Consider the following 13,989-nt stretch of genomic DNA (forward strand, 5'->3'; position numbering starts at 1 on the left):
GGAGAGTCATGGGATAGGAGGTAGTGTCCTACTGTGGATTAAAAACTGGTTAAAGGATAGAAAACAGAGCATAAGGTTAAATAGTCAGTATTCTCAATGCAGAAGAGAAGATAGTGGGGTTCCTCAGGGGTCTGTGCTGTGACCGCTGCTTTTTAACATATTTATAAATGATTTACAGATGGGAGTAACTAGTGAGGTAATTAAATTTGCTGATGACACAAAGTTATTCAAAGTTGTTAAATTGCGAGAGGATTGTGAAAAATTACAAGAGGACCTTACGAAACAGGGAGACTGGGCGTCTAAATGGCAGATGATGTTTAATGTGGGAAAGAGGAACCCGAATTATAGCTACATAATGCAAGGTTCCATGTTAGGAGTCACCGACCAAGAAAGGGATCTCGGCATTGTTGTTGTTGATATGTTGAAATTCTCTATTCAGTGTGCTGTGGCAGCTAAGAAAGCAAATAGAACATTAAGTATTATTCGGAAAGGAATGGAAAACAAAAGTGAGGATGTTATGATGCCTTTGTATCGGTCCATGGTGTAACCGCACCTCGAATATTGTGTTCAATTCTGGTCACCGCATCTCATAAAAGATATAGTGGAATTAGAAAAGGTACAGAGAAGGGTGACTAAAATGATAAAGGAGATGGGACAAATTCCCTATGAGGAAAGGCTGAAGCATCTAGGGCTCTTCAGCTTGGAGAGGAGACGGCTGAGGGGAGATATGATAGAGGTCTATAAAATAATGACTGGAGCGGAACGGGTAGACGTGAATCGTTTGTTTACTCTTTTCAAAAATACTATGACAAGGGGGCATGTGATGAATCTACAAAGTAGTAAATTTAATATGAATCTAAGCAAGTTTTTCTTCACTCAACGTGTAATTAAACTCTGGAATTTGTTGCCAGAGAATGTGGAAAAGGCGGTTAGCTTGGAGGTTTAAAAAGGGTATGGATGGCTTCCTAAAGGAAAAGTCCAGAGACCTTTATTAAATTGACTTGGGGAAATCTACTGCTTATTTCTGGGATAAACATCATAAAATGTATTGAGTTTTTCTGGGATCTTGCCAGGTATCTGTGACCTGGATTGGCCACTGTTGGAAACAGGATACTGGGCTTGATGGACGTTTGGTCTGTCCCAGTGTGGCAATACTTATGTACTTAAATGTTAAGAGTCAAAACTGGGGGGCAGCTAGATGGTACAAACTGCATCTAGAGCAGGCTTCTTCAACAATGAACTGCAGCAACTTCCTAATCATATAGGAATGGATTCAGTAAATAGCACACAAAATTGGGCCCTGAAAAAAAATCGGCACGAAGTGCTATTCTATAAAGGGCATACGCCCTTTATAGAATATTACTTAGGCGCAGATATTATGCCTTATGGCACCAGAGTTATGCCTGCTAAACCCAAGTTAGGTGCGCTGGGGCCGTATTCTATAATTACACGCATACTTTTCAGAAAGCCTCTGATGCACCCTAGCCATGCCCCCTTTTGAGATACGTGTGTTGAAGTGCCATGCCTTACAGTACAGCCAGATGTGAGTGCAAATGTTATTGAGTGCCAATTATCAATAATTGGTTCTTAGTCAATTATTGTTAAGCTTATTAATCAATTAAGTTGCATCCATATCTTGGGTACATGTCTAAATTTAGGTGTGCAAATCAAGACGCCATATATAGAATCTGGGAATAATGTTATGGACACAACATCTGAGTAGCATCTGAGCCACACTGAACTTGCAATGTACAGATCAATAACTGTTTTAAGATGATTTACATATGTAACATGCCTTTATGACTGAAATAGCATTACAGAATTATTGTGCAGGAAAGAGAAAGGGGATGGGATCTGATATACCGCTTTTCTGTGGTTACAATCAAAGCAGTTTACATATTTATATACAGGTACTTATTTTGTTCCTGGGCCAATGGGAGGGTTAAGGGTCTTGCTCAGAGTCAGAAGGAGCTGCAGTGGGAATAGAACTCAGTTCCCCTGGTTCTAACGCTGCACTAACCATCAGGCTACTGCTACAAAAAGTTGCAGTAGGACTTGAACCAGAAGCCTTTGAATCTCTGCAGGAGGCTGCTCTAATCACTAAGAAATTACATCTTGCCCATCTTCTCTTTCCTCGAATCTCTCCAGACCACTCCCGACAAGTGAATATATGTTTGCCTACTGGCAGATGGCAGACTGAGGACTACTGGATGTGTGACATCAACCATGAAGGGTCCTGTGAACCCTGAATCAGCCAGTATTTCTATTGACCAATCAAGATGGTAGAAATCGAGTCAGGAGAGAAAGCAAATAACCAAGAAGATCTGGGAACGGAGTTTCTGAATCTGTGTTTCCAGGAGGAAGACTTTGCCCTTGCAAGTATCGATGCAGACTCCCAAATACTCTAACTCTTGAAATGGAATCAACAAGCCTTTGGCCAAGTTCACCATCCACTGCATGTGCTGCAATGGCTCAACCACCTGGGTGGTGGAACTCCTGCTTTCCTTTAATGATTTTGCCCAAACCAATTAATCGCTCAGGTGAGGATGAACGAGCACACACTCTTGGTGGCCTACTACAACCACCATGACCTTGACAAAGGGACTGGGAGCCATAGCCAATCTGAATTGGTAATGCTGATCCAGAATTGCAAAGTGTAGTCCAATAGTCTGGGTGGATAGGAAAGTGAAGATATGCTACTGAAAGATCCAAAGGAGTGAGGAACTTCAGAATCTCCATGAAAGTTGGTTACTTGCAAGGCCCTGTTGACCTTTTTGAGATACAAGATGGGATGAAAGGTAAACTCCTTTTTGGGCACTATACAATAGACAATCTGCCAGAACCTTTTTCTTCTCAAGGTAATGGTACAATCACCTCTAATTCCAGCAACCTGTCCAAAACAGTTTATGTGACTGTGAGAATAGGAGCCAACTTTTCAAAATTATTGGGGGTGCTAAGCCCAATGGAAATAACCCTTCCCTGGACCCATAAAAGGAAGTTTCTCAATACTGGGGGTGCTCAAGCACCCACAGCACCCAGAGTCGGCTCCTATGACTGTGAGCGCCTTTTGTAGTGACTGACAGGGAGACTCTAGGAAGGCATTTGCGAATGGAGGACAAAATTCAAGGGCATAGTTCTCAGTCTCTATCTGCTGGTAGGAAACCATATACTCACTTGTTTAGGACTGGTCTGGAGACAGAGAGAAGAAAACAGATTTTAAAAATGGAAATTAAATGCATGCTAACGATACTGAAATTCCATATTGCACATAACCTATTCCAGAATTTTGCACACCACAGTAGTGTGTGTTTCTTTACCTGTTATCTGCAGGTAACCTCTGGAAACAGCAGAACAACTACATTTAACTGTAAATTTAATATACATTTTCAAAACTATCTTACTGTGGGAGGTCGAGCAGTCATGGGTCCAAAGGGTGTGGGTAGATTCATTTTATTCATAAGATGTAGAACCTAAAAGATGTTGATAAAAATAACTTAAAGAATGTTTTTGAATTTTGTATTTATTATACAATTCACATGGGTTTTTAGAATACAATTATGAGCCATAATACAACAGTAGATGGCACTGTCACATCACAGCAAAGTACACATTGCTGTAATTAAATATACCCCTTTCAATACATTAAAGCTGATATTCAGTATCAGTAAAAATTTAAGATTAGAAAACTGATCTTTTGTTAGCATAGCTCAGACCTAAACTGGAGAAAATGATATCCTTTATAAGTTACACTGATATTTATAATACTGTACTAGCACATAAAACATTTGTAAATTTCTATTTACGGAAAACAAAAATAATCTGAAGTTACCTGAACATAGAACTTTGGCACACTTGCCAATGTATTAGCTATATTTGTCAGAACTGTACTTGAAGGTGGAGGATACAGATATTTCAATAAAGAATTCATAGAAAATGTCAATCTGAAAAAAAGAATACGATAAATATAAACATACAGATACACTAAAATAGGCAAAAAGCCTTAATATTAGTTTTAGTACCTGCTTTGAATAATTATATAGATTGTGAGGGGAATTTTATAACAATTCTCTTAATTTCTGCTGCCAATATGAGAATGTTATAATAATTTTGAAAGAAAAATTTTCCCTTTTGAAAATTAACCTACATGACCTTATTTACATCTACTATTTAGTACAAACTTCAGAAAGTTTACATGCACATTTGAGAAAATCCAAAAGTATGAATGTAAGAGAAAACCCACTTCACCCCCAGAAACGCCTCTGCTCTCTATAAGAAGTATGGGTCAAATGGCATTACATTCATCTCTCTACTTGCACAAAATCCAAGCAATTTGATGACGTCATTTCCATGGTCAAAACAGTTTATGTGAAAAAGTGGCTTTCAATATCAATCCCTTACAGACCTAAGGTACATTAACATCAGTTATTACTGCACATTAATTAGCTTGCATTACCAAGAGTGCATGGGCAAGTTAGAAGCAACTAGAAAAGCCAGGTTTGTACAAGCCATAATCCTCTGGATCATCCTGCCAACGAGAGATCAAGGAACAAAGATAAACATTTTAGTGGCCAAGGTTGGGCGAGAGTATCTATCCCCATTGTTCCTAGTCCTTTTCGCCAGCTGTGAGGAACTAAGGCCAGTGCCAGGAAGACTTCTATACAACAAGATGGATCAGGAAAGGCTGTATTGATGGCAACTCCAATAGTTGGGTCGTAAGGACAGCGCTGTGACCCAAAAATAGCAGAGAGACATATCAGGATCAAATATACATATTTTATACCACATTCATTGACTCAGCAGTAAGGTATCACGTAGTAACTGTGCGGTAATCGTCTACATGTGTAGAATGATGATTACCGCCCGGTTTCTGCCACGAACTAGAAAACAAAAATTATTTTCCGGCACGCGTAAAAAACGAAATTACCACCCAGGCCACGAAGTAGCTCATTGACGCATGCTGGGTGCGTGTAGGTGCCTAAGTGGCTTAGTAAAAGAGCCCCTCAAAGAGTACCTGCTCAAATCATTTGCTTTGGAAACTCTCTTGAGGGTCTGTACATTCCTGATAAAATAATTTCCTTAATTCTCAGGCTTTCCTTCCAGTTGTATATCAGAAATTACAAGAAAACAGACTGTGCAATTAATGAAGGGAAGGGAGTGAGAATGATCCCCCACTTCTGAGGTTTTTAGACCCAGCTTCGTATTCTCTCTACCCTACTCCCCAGGGTTCCATCCAGAGATCTGCTATGCAGATTCATTACTGTGGAATTCTTTACCTGAAGAATTCAATAGTATTTCGTGTTACTCTATTCACAAGGTGTTGAAAACTTGGTTGTTTAAAAAAGCTGTTTAAAAAAAAAGCTTTGGATTGAGCACTTGTTGATATTATGACGACGTATATTATGCTCAACAATGTGTCAGTTTATTTTTTTTTAGATGTTTTATTGTATTAGCTGATTATATATATACTTTTATTGCAAACTGCCTTAAAACTGGTTCCATTAAGCAATATATTAAATTAATAAATCAAATCATAGACTCCTGTGACCCTTCAGGAGAGGTATTCTTCACCAATCTCAGCATCCTGATGGCAGGACCTTGCCCACTAAGGAGAGACATACCCAAAGAAGAGAAGGAAGCTGGGAAGACTGCTGTAAAGAACAAACAACCTGGTGAAGAGTGAACATAAAATCCACAGGTGTAACACACAATGCAGGACTTTTGTTACTGTTGACTTAGCAGGTCCTGATTCTCAACACAGTTTGAAAGGCGGGGTGGGGGGGGAGAGGAAGCTTGGCAGCATGTGGCAGCTCAGCAAGCCTGCAAACACAAAATAGAGGACTTTCTCTCTGATGCATTTAATCCAGTGGTATCATTCTGCCTTGCTGATTCATAGGTGAAACTGTGCTTTTTCCTGGGAAGTCTCTCTGTACTTGCTGTGACAAGATCTCCCGTGGAAAAGAACAGCTCAGGAAGCAAGGACCGGATGTGCTCATAGATGTCAGACAACAGGAAAAGCCGAGGTTGCAGATCCGCTGGGGTCGATACGGGAGCAGGATCTCGGCTGCTCGCAGAAAGGTTAATTAGCACCTCCTGTATGGAACGAGAGATGTCTTCTCAGCACAGACGCTTCTCGGGTGCCGAATGCCTTGATGTCCAGGAGCTCCAACATGTGTCAAGGGTGACCAAAGACGATAATTCTTGGCTTTCACCTGAAGCACATCACCGAGACTCCTCGGTGCAGACATCAAATCGTCACATCGCCTCGGGGTCGGATCCAGCAACGGATGGTCCCGGGGGGCCTGCACATGAGGCCTCGAGACAGGTGGAGACCCACTCGACACCTCACTGCTCCCAGTGTCTAAGAGTCTCGAAGCAGCCATGCTTACAGACGCTCCCAATGACGATGTGATGCTCCACGTTGATGCTGATGAAGACATCGAGGAACCGGACTTGGCTCCAAAACTCTTCTCTTGTTGAGCCTCTCAGGAAACCTGGGCACTCTTCTTCATGTGAAGATAGACAACACAGTTACAAGGGCTATGGTCGGGCCTAAGACACTGCAGACACCACGAATGGGTATCCTTTCCAGACTGTTCAATTGCACCGAGTACAAAGCTTGAAGCCACTGTGAGTCTTCGTGGACATGGACAGGAAAACCTCGTTGGACAACTTAAACGACTCGATGGTGCCTAAAAAGGGGCAAGGCACAGAAAAAGGCGTACTAAAAAGAATGTTGTACTATGAATATAGGCAATTCCACTATAGCAAAAAATGAGGGCAGTTGTTGATTTGCATGACTAAACCATGGCTAGTTTCTACAATTATGGAAGCAATTCAAGGAAGGTATAAGTGTATGTTGGGTTGTGGGGGGGGGGGGGGGGGGGGGGGGAAGACCATAGTGAGCCAACTAATCCTTATTATCTATTCCCTCCTTTCAAGGACAACAGAACATCCTTCTGGCCTCTCCCCTCAAGCTCTCTACTTGCCGATGCTGTGTTGAGAAAAATATTGGTGTTGCAACGGCCTTGTGGCCCACCCTATTCCTCCATTTGATATTTGGGAGTATGAAGAGATGCGATAAAAGGAGAACCAGTGAATTAATTGTCTAGGGAATGAAAAGGGGGTCAGCCCACTGCTGCAAGGCAGAGATGATTTACTTTGGGAGGTGAGCCAATTCCAGGCTGCATCACCAGTAGGCCAAAGAAGCCCAGACATTTTATTTATTTGGTTCACTTGTATCCCACATTTTCCTAGATTATGCGGGCTCAATGTGGCTAACAAAGTTACTAGAAAATTACATAATACAACAGGATAAAATTGTTCCAGAAAAAAGTGTCAAAGTACAGAAGCAGCTTAAATAAGAGAATACGGATGGGAATACAGGAGCAACAAAGGGAAGCAGAAAGAAGGTAAAAAGCGGGAAAACAAACAAAACGGACTTATAGCTTTTGATGACTTAAGTTGCAGTGTAACCCATTGTGCTAAACAGTTGCACAGATAACTCACTTTCAGTGGAGAATGTTTAAGGCTGGTGTCGTGATCATTGGTAGCCCTAGTAAACTCAGTCTTGTATTATCACACCTGCCACTTTCCCAGGGCTTTCGTGAATGACGATTAGTGTGAGAAGTGGAAGCCTTCTACTAAAACTGGCATGCTCGAATCAATGCATTGGACAGACCTATGTATCAGCTATTTTTTCTTTCAGCTCTTATGACAGATTTGTAACTCATGTTCCAGAGGGCTTAGGGAGTGAGAAGGAGGGGTACACTGATACTCTAGGAGAAGTCAGCCTTTGAATTTGTTCTGAAAGTGTACCATACCTCCTGCTCTTCTCTTTTAAGAGATTCATACTCTGCTGGTCATCCTGGAACTGATGTTGGACCCCCATGAGTAGAGATAGAGATTAAATCAAAACGCAGTATCTGGAGCATATCTCTAGGAGATTTGAGAGATCTGGCACAAATACCTTGTGTACTGGTACCCCCAGCTATACTTCTGATAGCCAAATACTGTATATATCATATTATATACTATTAGTGTCACATCTTGCTAGCAGTCTAGTTCACCCCCTCTCAAAAGGGGTGGCTAAATGAGGTCACCAAACATAAAAATACCTCCACATTAAAACATCCATATTTCAAAAAATTCAAACTTCAACTATTTTTTTTAGAACTTTATACTTCAAACTATCTTGACTCAATGAATTTCCATACGGAAGAGTACAATTTAGGTGTACTTTATAGAATAAGACTAAATTTCCACACGGGTTACAGAATATGCGAGCACCCATATCCTCAACTAAATTACGTCAAGTAAAACACTGTGTAAATGCCAATGCATAAATTAGGCGCAGACCAGGTGTATTCTACAAACGCACATAGATTTATATAGTACATAAGTACAGAAGCACTGCCACGCTGGGAAAAGACCAAAGGTCCATCAAGCCCAGCACTCCGTCTCCGACAGCGGCCAATCCAGGCCCCAAGAACCTGGCAAAACCCCAAAATTTAATAACGATCAATGGACTTTAGAAACTCACAACCCGCCCATGGCCTCCTTTCCACTTATGCAACTGAGAATTTACATGCAGCACGTTATAGAATACGCCTAGACAGTTCTATGCCTAAATTCTAATTAATGCACATTAGTGTTAATTGTTTGTTAATTGGCAATTATCAGTGATGACTGGCTTAACCAAGTAGCTTACGTGCACTGTTATGGAATACACTTCGATTTCCTCTTGGAAATCTATGCACAATACACAGAATCAAGTAGATAGCCTGTGCACTAAAAAAAAAAAAAAAAAAAATTACAGATGCACTTTTCACAAGAGTTTAAAATGAAAATGTAAAATAGGTATAGAAACTCATATAAAAGGTCTTTCAAATATGTCTCAGTTTTATCAAGTGGCTTTTATTAATAAATCATACAGCGAACATAAATGAATACTGAATTGACTGGAAAGTTCTGCTTACAAACATCCTTATCCTTGTAAACCTTTTTTTTAAACTAAGGCTGCATTTTGATAAAAATGTAAATCGCAAATAATTGCACTGAATCGCATGATTAAAGGTATGTTAATTTCCCCTCCCCTAATGCAGTTTATTTAACCCTGTAGCCCTAATTAACCCTTTAGTGTCCAATATGGGAACAGAATGATGGGGACATTGGACACTATTAAAGAATAAAAAATAATGGAAAGATAAGAAATACAAATTGACAAACTGCAAATTAAAAAAAAATCTAAAAACAGCACACAGAACAGCTATAAACAGTTTTCACAGTCTATTTCAGAAATGCAGCCCTATTAAAAACCTGATCTGTATGAACACTTTTATTCTGTAAAGTGTTTATCCAAGTGTTTAGGTTCAGAGAGAACCTAAATGGCTAAAACAAATCAGGAAAAAATTCCATTATAGACTAACCCATGACTTGGAGCAATTCCACACTCTATTGTTGGATGCTGTGGTTCTTTAATTTCTTTCTCTTCTTCATCTGGTTCATCAGAACTAGGCACAAACACAGAGTTGTAAGTTTAAAAACAAATTCACGTTAAATGTGAAAGACAAAAATATCAAGTGAAATGTTCACATAGAAACAAATATGCTTTGAATCTTTGCAGCTCGCAATTCATTTCCAGTGAAATTGTACGATAATTCTTGAATTGTCAACCTCTAAAAGAAACATATGTTCAAATAATTCATCTGAAAATAAAACACTAAAACCACAGACAATGGCACACATCTGCAGTTCCACAGGCTGCTTTATGCATTAGACTGCTCCTGAACTTACTAGAGTATGACAAAGCTATGGTGCTTATTTTAGAAGCTCTATTCAAGTTTTGGAGGCCATAAATCAGCACTTAGCTATCTATGCATGACAGACAAGTCTATAAAGCTGAGATATAGATGTCTAAAACTGCAGTGTGTCCAAACGGCAATGGAGTGGGGTGGGGGCAGGTTTTGGACAGGACTAGGGCAGCCCCCCCAAAATAGGTATATATTCCCCATTTCAGAAGGGAGAATAAACACCTATGTTCAAAAAGATGGGCATCAGAAGTTAGACCTACTACCCAGGACATCTATGGTTTAGAAAGGTGCTCCACTAGTAGAGAGATTGAGGAAGGTCACATCAATCCCCCAATGGTTGGTACCCCACCCACTCCTAAGCATTACTGGCAAGGGATAACGGTGTCTGGTCCACGTCTGCGTTCCTGCTGCCCTACCAAGCTTCTGCTCCCTCTCAGCTTTGTTTTATTTGTTTTTTAAACAAATTTTAGTCTCCCTAGTTAAAACATAGGGAATAAAGAGAGCCAAACATGCTATTTTTATTTTTTTTATTTCTATGTTGTGCTGTGGAAGCCAGGGGGAGTGGAGAAAACTTACACCTCGTCCTCCTCGCAGAGGTCCCGCAGGGACCGCTGCCAGCATGCCAGACTGAGTTAAAACCCATGGGTTAAGGCATACAGCAACTCCATTGAGGTAGGGTCTGTGACTGAACCTCAGGTGCTAAGGCCCCTGACTCTTTACCTCAAGAAGCACATGCCTATCTCCTTTATCTTACTGTGCCAGCCTAACTTATCTGTTAGAGGTAAAGAAATAGTGAAGTATTCCAGCCTGACACTGGAATAGATCAGTATCACTACCGCCATCTGCTGGTACGACGATACAACGCAATGGTTTGAACTGACTTAAGCTACTCCTCCACTCTATTGCAGAAACAATATAAAAAGAGACCTTACTACAGCTTGAAATACTGAACGATTATGTACAATGTAGTTTGGCCTATGTTCTAAGGAACAATAATTTTTTTAAAATAAATCCTTCCAGAAAAAGACTTACCCTGGTTAAAGGATGCGGGTTAAACATTCTTTAAGACACTGTTATCCCACTATCACTTCTGCCTTTAAGCTTCAAAGTAACGTCTCATATTTACTTTTATACAGTTCACTACATTCTCTGCCTGAGACCATTAGTTATCTGGTAACAGCCAGTAGGGTATACATGTGTATATCCCATCAACTTTCATCTTCCTATCAGTCATCCTCCTTACAAAATAAGCCACATTAAAATAAGTGACTCAGAAGCAGTACTGTACTCTAGGCAATATGGGGTTTATTTTAGGTAAAAAAAAAAAAATAGTGAAGGCTTCCAGTAATGCCATGTAAAAAGAATATTTCCAAGGGAGAACTTTTAAATAACCTATGGGGGGGCATAGTGCCTCTACAAACTTTGAGGTTCCAAGTTGCTCATTTTTCCATTAACTCTGGACACATAATATATGAAAACTATTCAAGAACCAAATAACTCTTAATTTCTACAATATATATATATTCCTCTTTAATCTTTTAAGAGCCAGTATTCATTTCCATTACTATAGAGTTTGTCTTTAACTACATGTATTCATCAACCGTAAAATGCATGGCATCCATTAGAATTTATAATAACTTGCTTAATAATAAATTTAAAGCAAAGAAACTTAATATTTTATGCAATCTGCCAACAAACCTGCTTCTTTACTTTGAAACCCTGAAGGATATAATCTCAAAAATGGTTTAATATATTTAATTATGTAGCTAGCAGGTAAGTAAAATTTGCCTACTTTCTGCAACACCACTTCACTCATACTATTTCAGTCCTACAGTATATTTTAAGAATTAAATCAAGCCAAATCACTTAAAATCAAATATAAAACTTTGTTCACTACTATTCAAAATAAATTTAAAAAACGACATACCTTTTCTTTTTCTCAGAATATGTAGGTTGATCTTGTAATTGAACATGATCTTGTCCCTTTGCAAACTCAACAACTAAGGTGTGACCTAAGAGTTTCAATTGATGTAATCTGGACAAAGCCTTAAATTAAAAAGAGAGAGAACAATTAAATAAGAACACTAAAACCAATCAGAAATCTATACATATCTTAAAAGCAACAGTGCTTCCTAGCTTTGTTTTTTATTGTTGGCAGAAATACTATCATATCTAAATCTGATATAACAAAAGAAGGTGAAATATAAACGTACTTGCCTCAGATTAGTCCAGACAACTGGGCTATGTCCCCCTGCCAGTAGATGAAGACAAACAAAAAAAAAAGCTCTGAGCTGAAATCACACCCTTTAAAGGGGGTGGTGCTGCCTTCAGCTCCTCAGTACTATATAACAAAATCCAAAACAGCCAAAGGCAATCATTTTGCTTTGGGTTTCTAGTTTACCTCCAAAGGAAAACTTGATGCAGTCAATTTTTTCACTTCATGGACACTAGCCTGGGAATATGAATAAGAACTATGACTAAGAACTGGGACAGACTCATGTAGGTCTCAGCCTAAATTATTACATAAAGATCTACTATCCTGGAGATTATGAGCTGCAGAAAGGGACCATTCTCAGGACGAATTTGGAAATGGAAAATTTGGATACCAGGAATGAAGTCTTAAGTCCCTGGCATCTAAAGCTACAAAACAACGGTGGTTCTTAAGAGACAAAAGAGACTTCCCTGTGATTCAGAAGCTGAGAAAGATTAATTTGTTTTGCAGGATAGTCATCCGTCAAAGGCAGTGCTCACCATCTTTCTGTAGTTGTGACCCCATTTTGCATGGCCATAGAAAGCATAGTACTCCATAATGTCCTATAGAGCACCTGCCCATGCTGAGACCCAAAATCCCAAAATGCAGGTTTCAGCACCTCATTTGGAACCATGACCCACAATGTGTGAAGCTCTGGCAGAAGGGTATCATACATGTAGAATCCTGACTGCAGCTGACCTTTCCTATTTATTGCATTTGTACCCCACATTTTCCCACCTATTTGCAGGCTCAATGTGGCTTACAGAGTATTATTATGACATAGCCATGAGAGGATCTTAGATATATTCGGTGGTAGGACGAAGATATTTGAAGAAAGAGAAGGGGGTGTTAAATAGGGTGATGTAGGAGGTGTAATTAGCTGTGTGGGTAGGTTGTGTGGTGATTTGTGTCTTTAAGGGTTCTTTTTGTAGGCTCTATTGAAGAGATGTGTCTTCAAAGATTTGCGAAAGTTGCTTAGATTGTCCATAGTTTTTAGGGCTGGGGGTAACGCATTCCATAGCTGTGTACTTCTGTAAGAGAAGATAGTGGCGTATGCTTGCTTATATTTAAGTCCTTTACAACTGGGGAAGTTCAGATTGAGGAATTTGCGGGCTGATCTCTTGGCGTTTCTGGGCGGTAGGTCCACTAGGTTAAACATGTAAAGTGGGGCATCTGCGTGAATGATCTTGTGTACGATCGTGCAGATCTTGAATTCGATGCGTTCCTTGAGTGGTAGCCAGTGAAGTTTCTCTCTTAAGGGTTTTGCACTTTCGTATTTGGTTTTTCCAAATACGAGTCTGGCTGCGGTATTTATGGCTGTTTGGAGTTTCTTAATAGTCTGTTCTTTGCAGCCAGCGTACAGAGCGTTACAGTAGTCCAGGTTACTTATTACCATAGACTGTACCAGGGTACGGAAAATGTTTCTCGGGAAGAAAGGCTTAACTCTTTTGAGTTTCCACATCGAGTTGAACATCTTTTTGGTCATGTTCTTCACGTGGGTATCGAGAGTGAGGTTTCGGTCGATGGTAACTCCGAGAATCTTCAGGTTTTCTGAGATAGGAAGGGTGCAGTATGGTGTGGTAATAGTGGAGTAGTTGTTTGTGTTGTATTGAGAAGTGAGTACTAGGCATTGAGTTTTTTCTGCGTTGAGTTTTACCTGGAATGAATCTGCCCAGGTGTGCAAGGTTCTGAAGCCTTGGTTGATCTCGTTGGTGATTTCGTTTAGATTATGTTTGAACGGGATGTAGATTGTGACATCGTCTGCGTATATGTAAGGGTTAAGGTTTGGCTAGTGGTATCATCATTAGGTTGAAGATGGTAGGTGAGAGGGGGGATCCTTGAGGAACTCCGCATTCCGGTGTCCATGGAGGTGATCTTTCGGCATCTGTTATTACTTGGTAGGATCTGGTAGTGAGAAATCTCTCGAAC

At 40.0% G+C, this 13,989-nt stretch overlaps 1 protein-coding gene across 2 annotated transcripts in view; it reads right to left on the reverse strand.

Moving 5' to 3' along the window:
• RNPC3 (RNA binding region (RNP1, RRM) containing 3) overlaps positions 1-13,989 on the reverse strand; it is an 85,344-nt gene that overhangs the window by 43,291 nt on the left and 28,064 nt on the right. For both annotated transcript variants that reach the window (XM_030205435.1, XM_030205434.1), the window contains exons 3-6: positions 11,737-11,855; positions 9,426-9,509; positions 3,830-3,941; positions 3,402-3,470 (exon numbers count right to left, since the gene is read on the reverse strand). In XM_030205435.1, the coding sequence (XP_030061295.1) occupies positions 3,402-3,470; positions 3,830-3,941; positions 9,426-9,509; positions 11,737-11,855 (384 nt within the window). The remainder of the gene's footprint in view (positions 1-3,401; positions 3,471-3,829; positions 3,942-9,425; positions 9,510-11,736; positions 11,856-13,989) is intronic.

This window comes from Microcaecilia unicolor, chromosome 6, assembly GCF_901765095.1.
Source record: "Microcaecilia unicolor chromosome 6, aMicUni1.1, whole genome shotgun sequence".
NCBI lineage: Eukaryota > Metazoa > Chordata > Amphibia > Gymnophiona > Siphonopidae > Microcaecilia > Microcaecilia unicolor.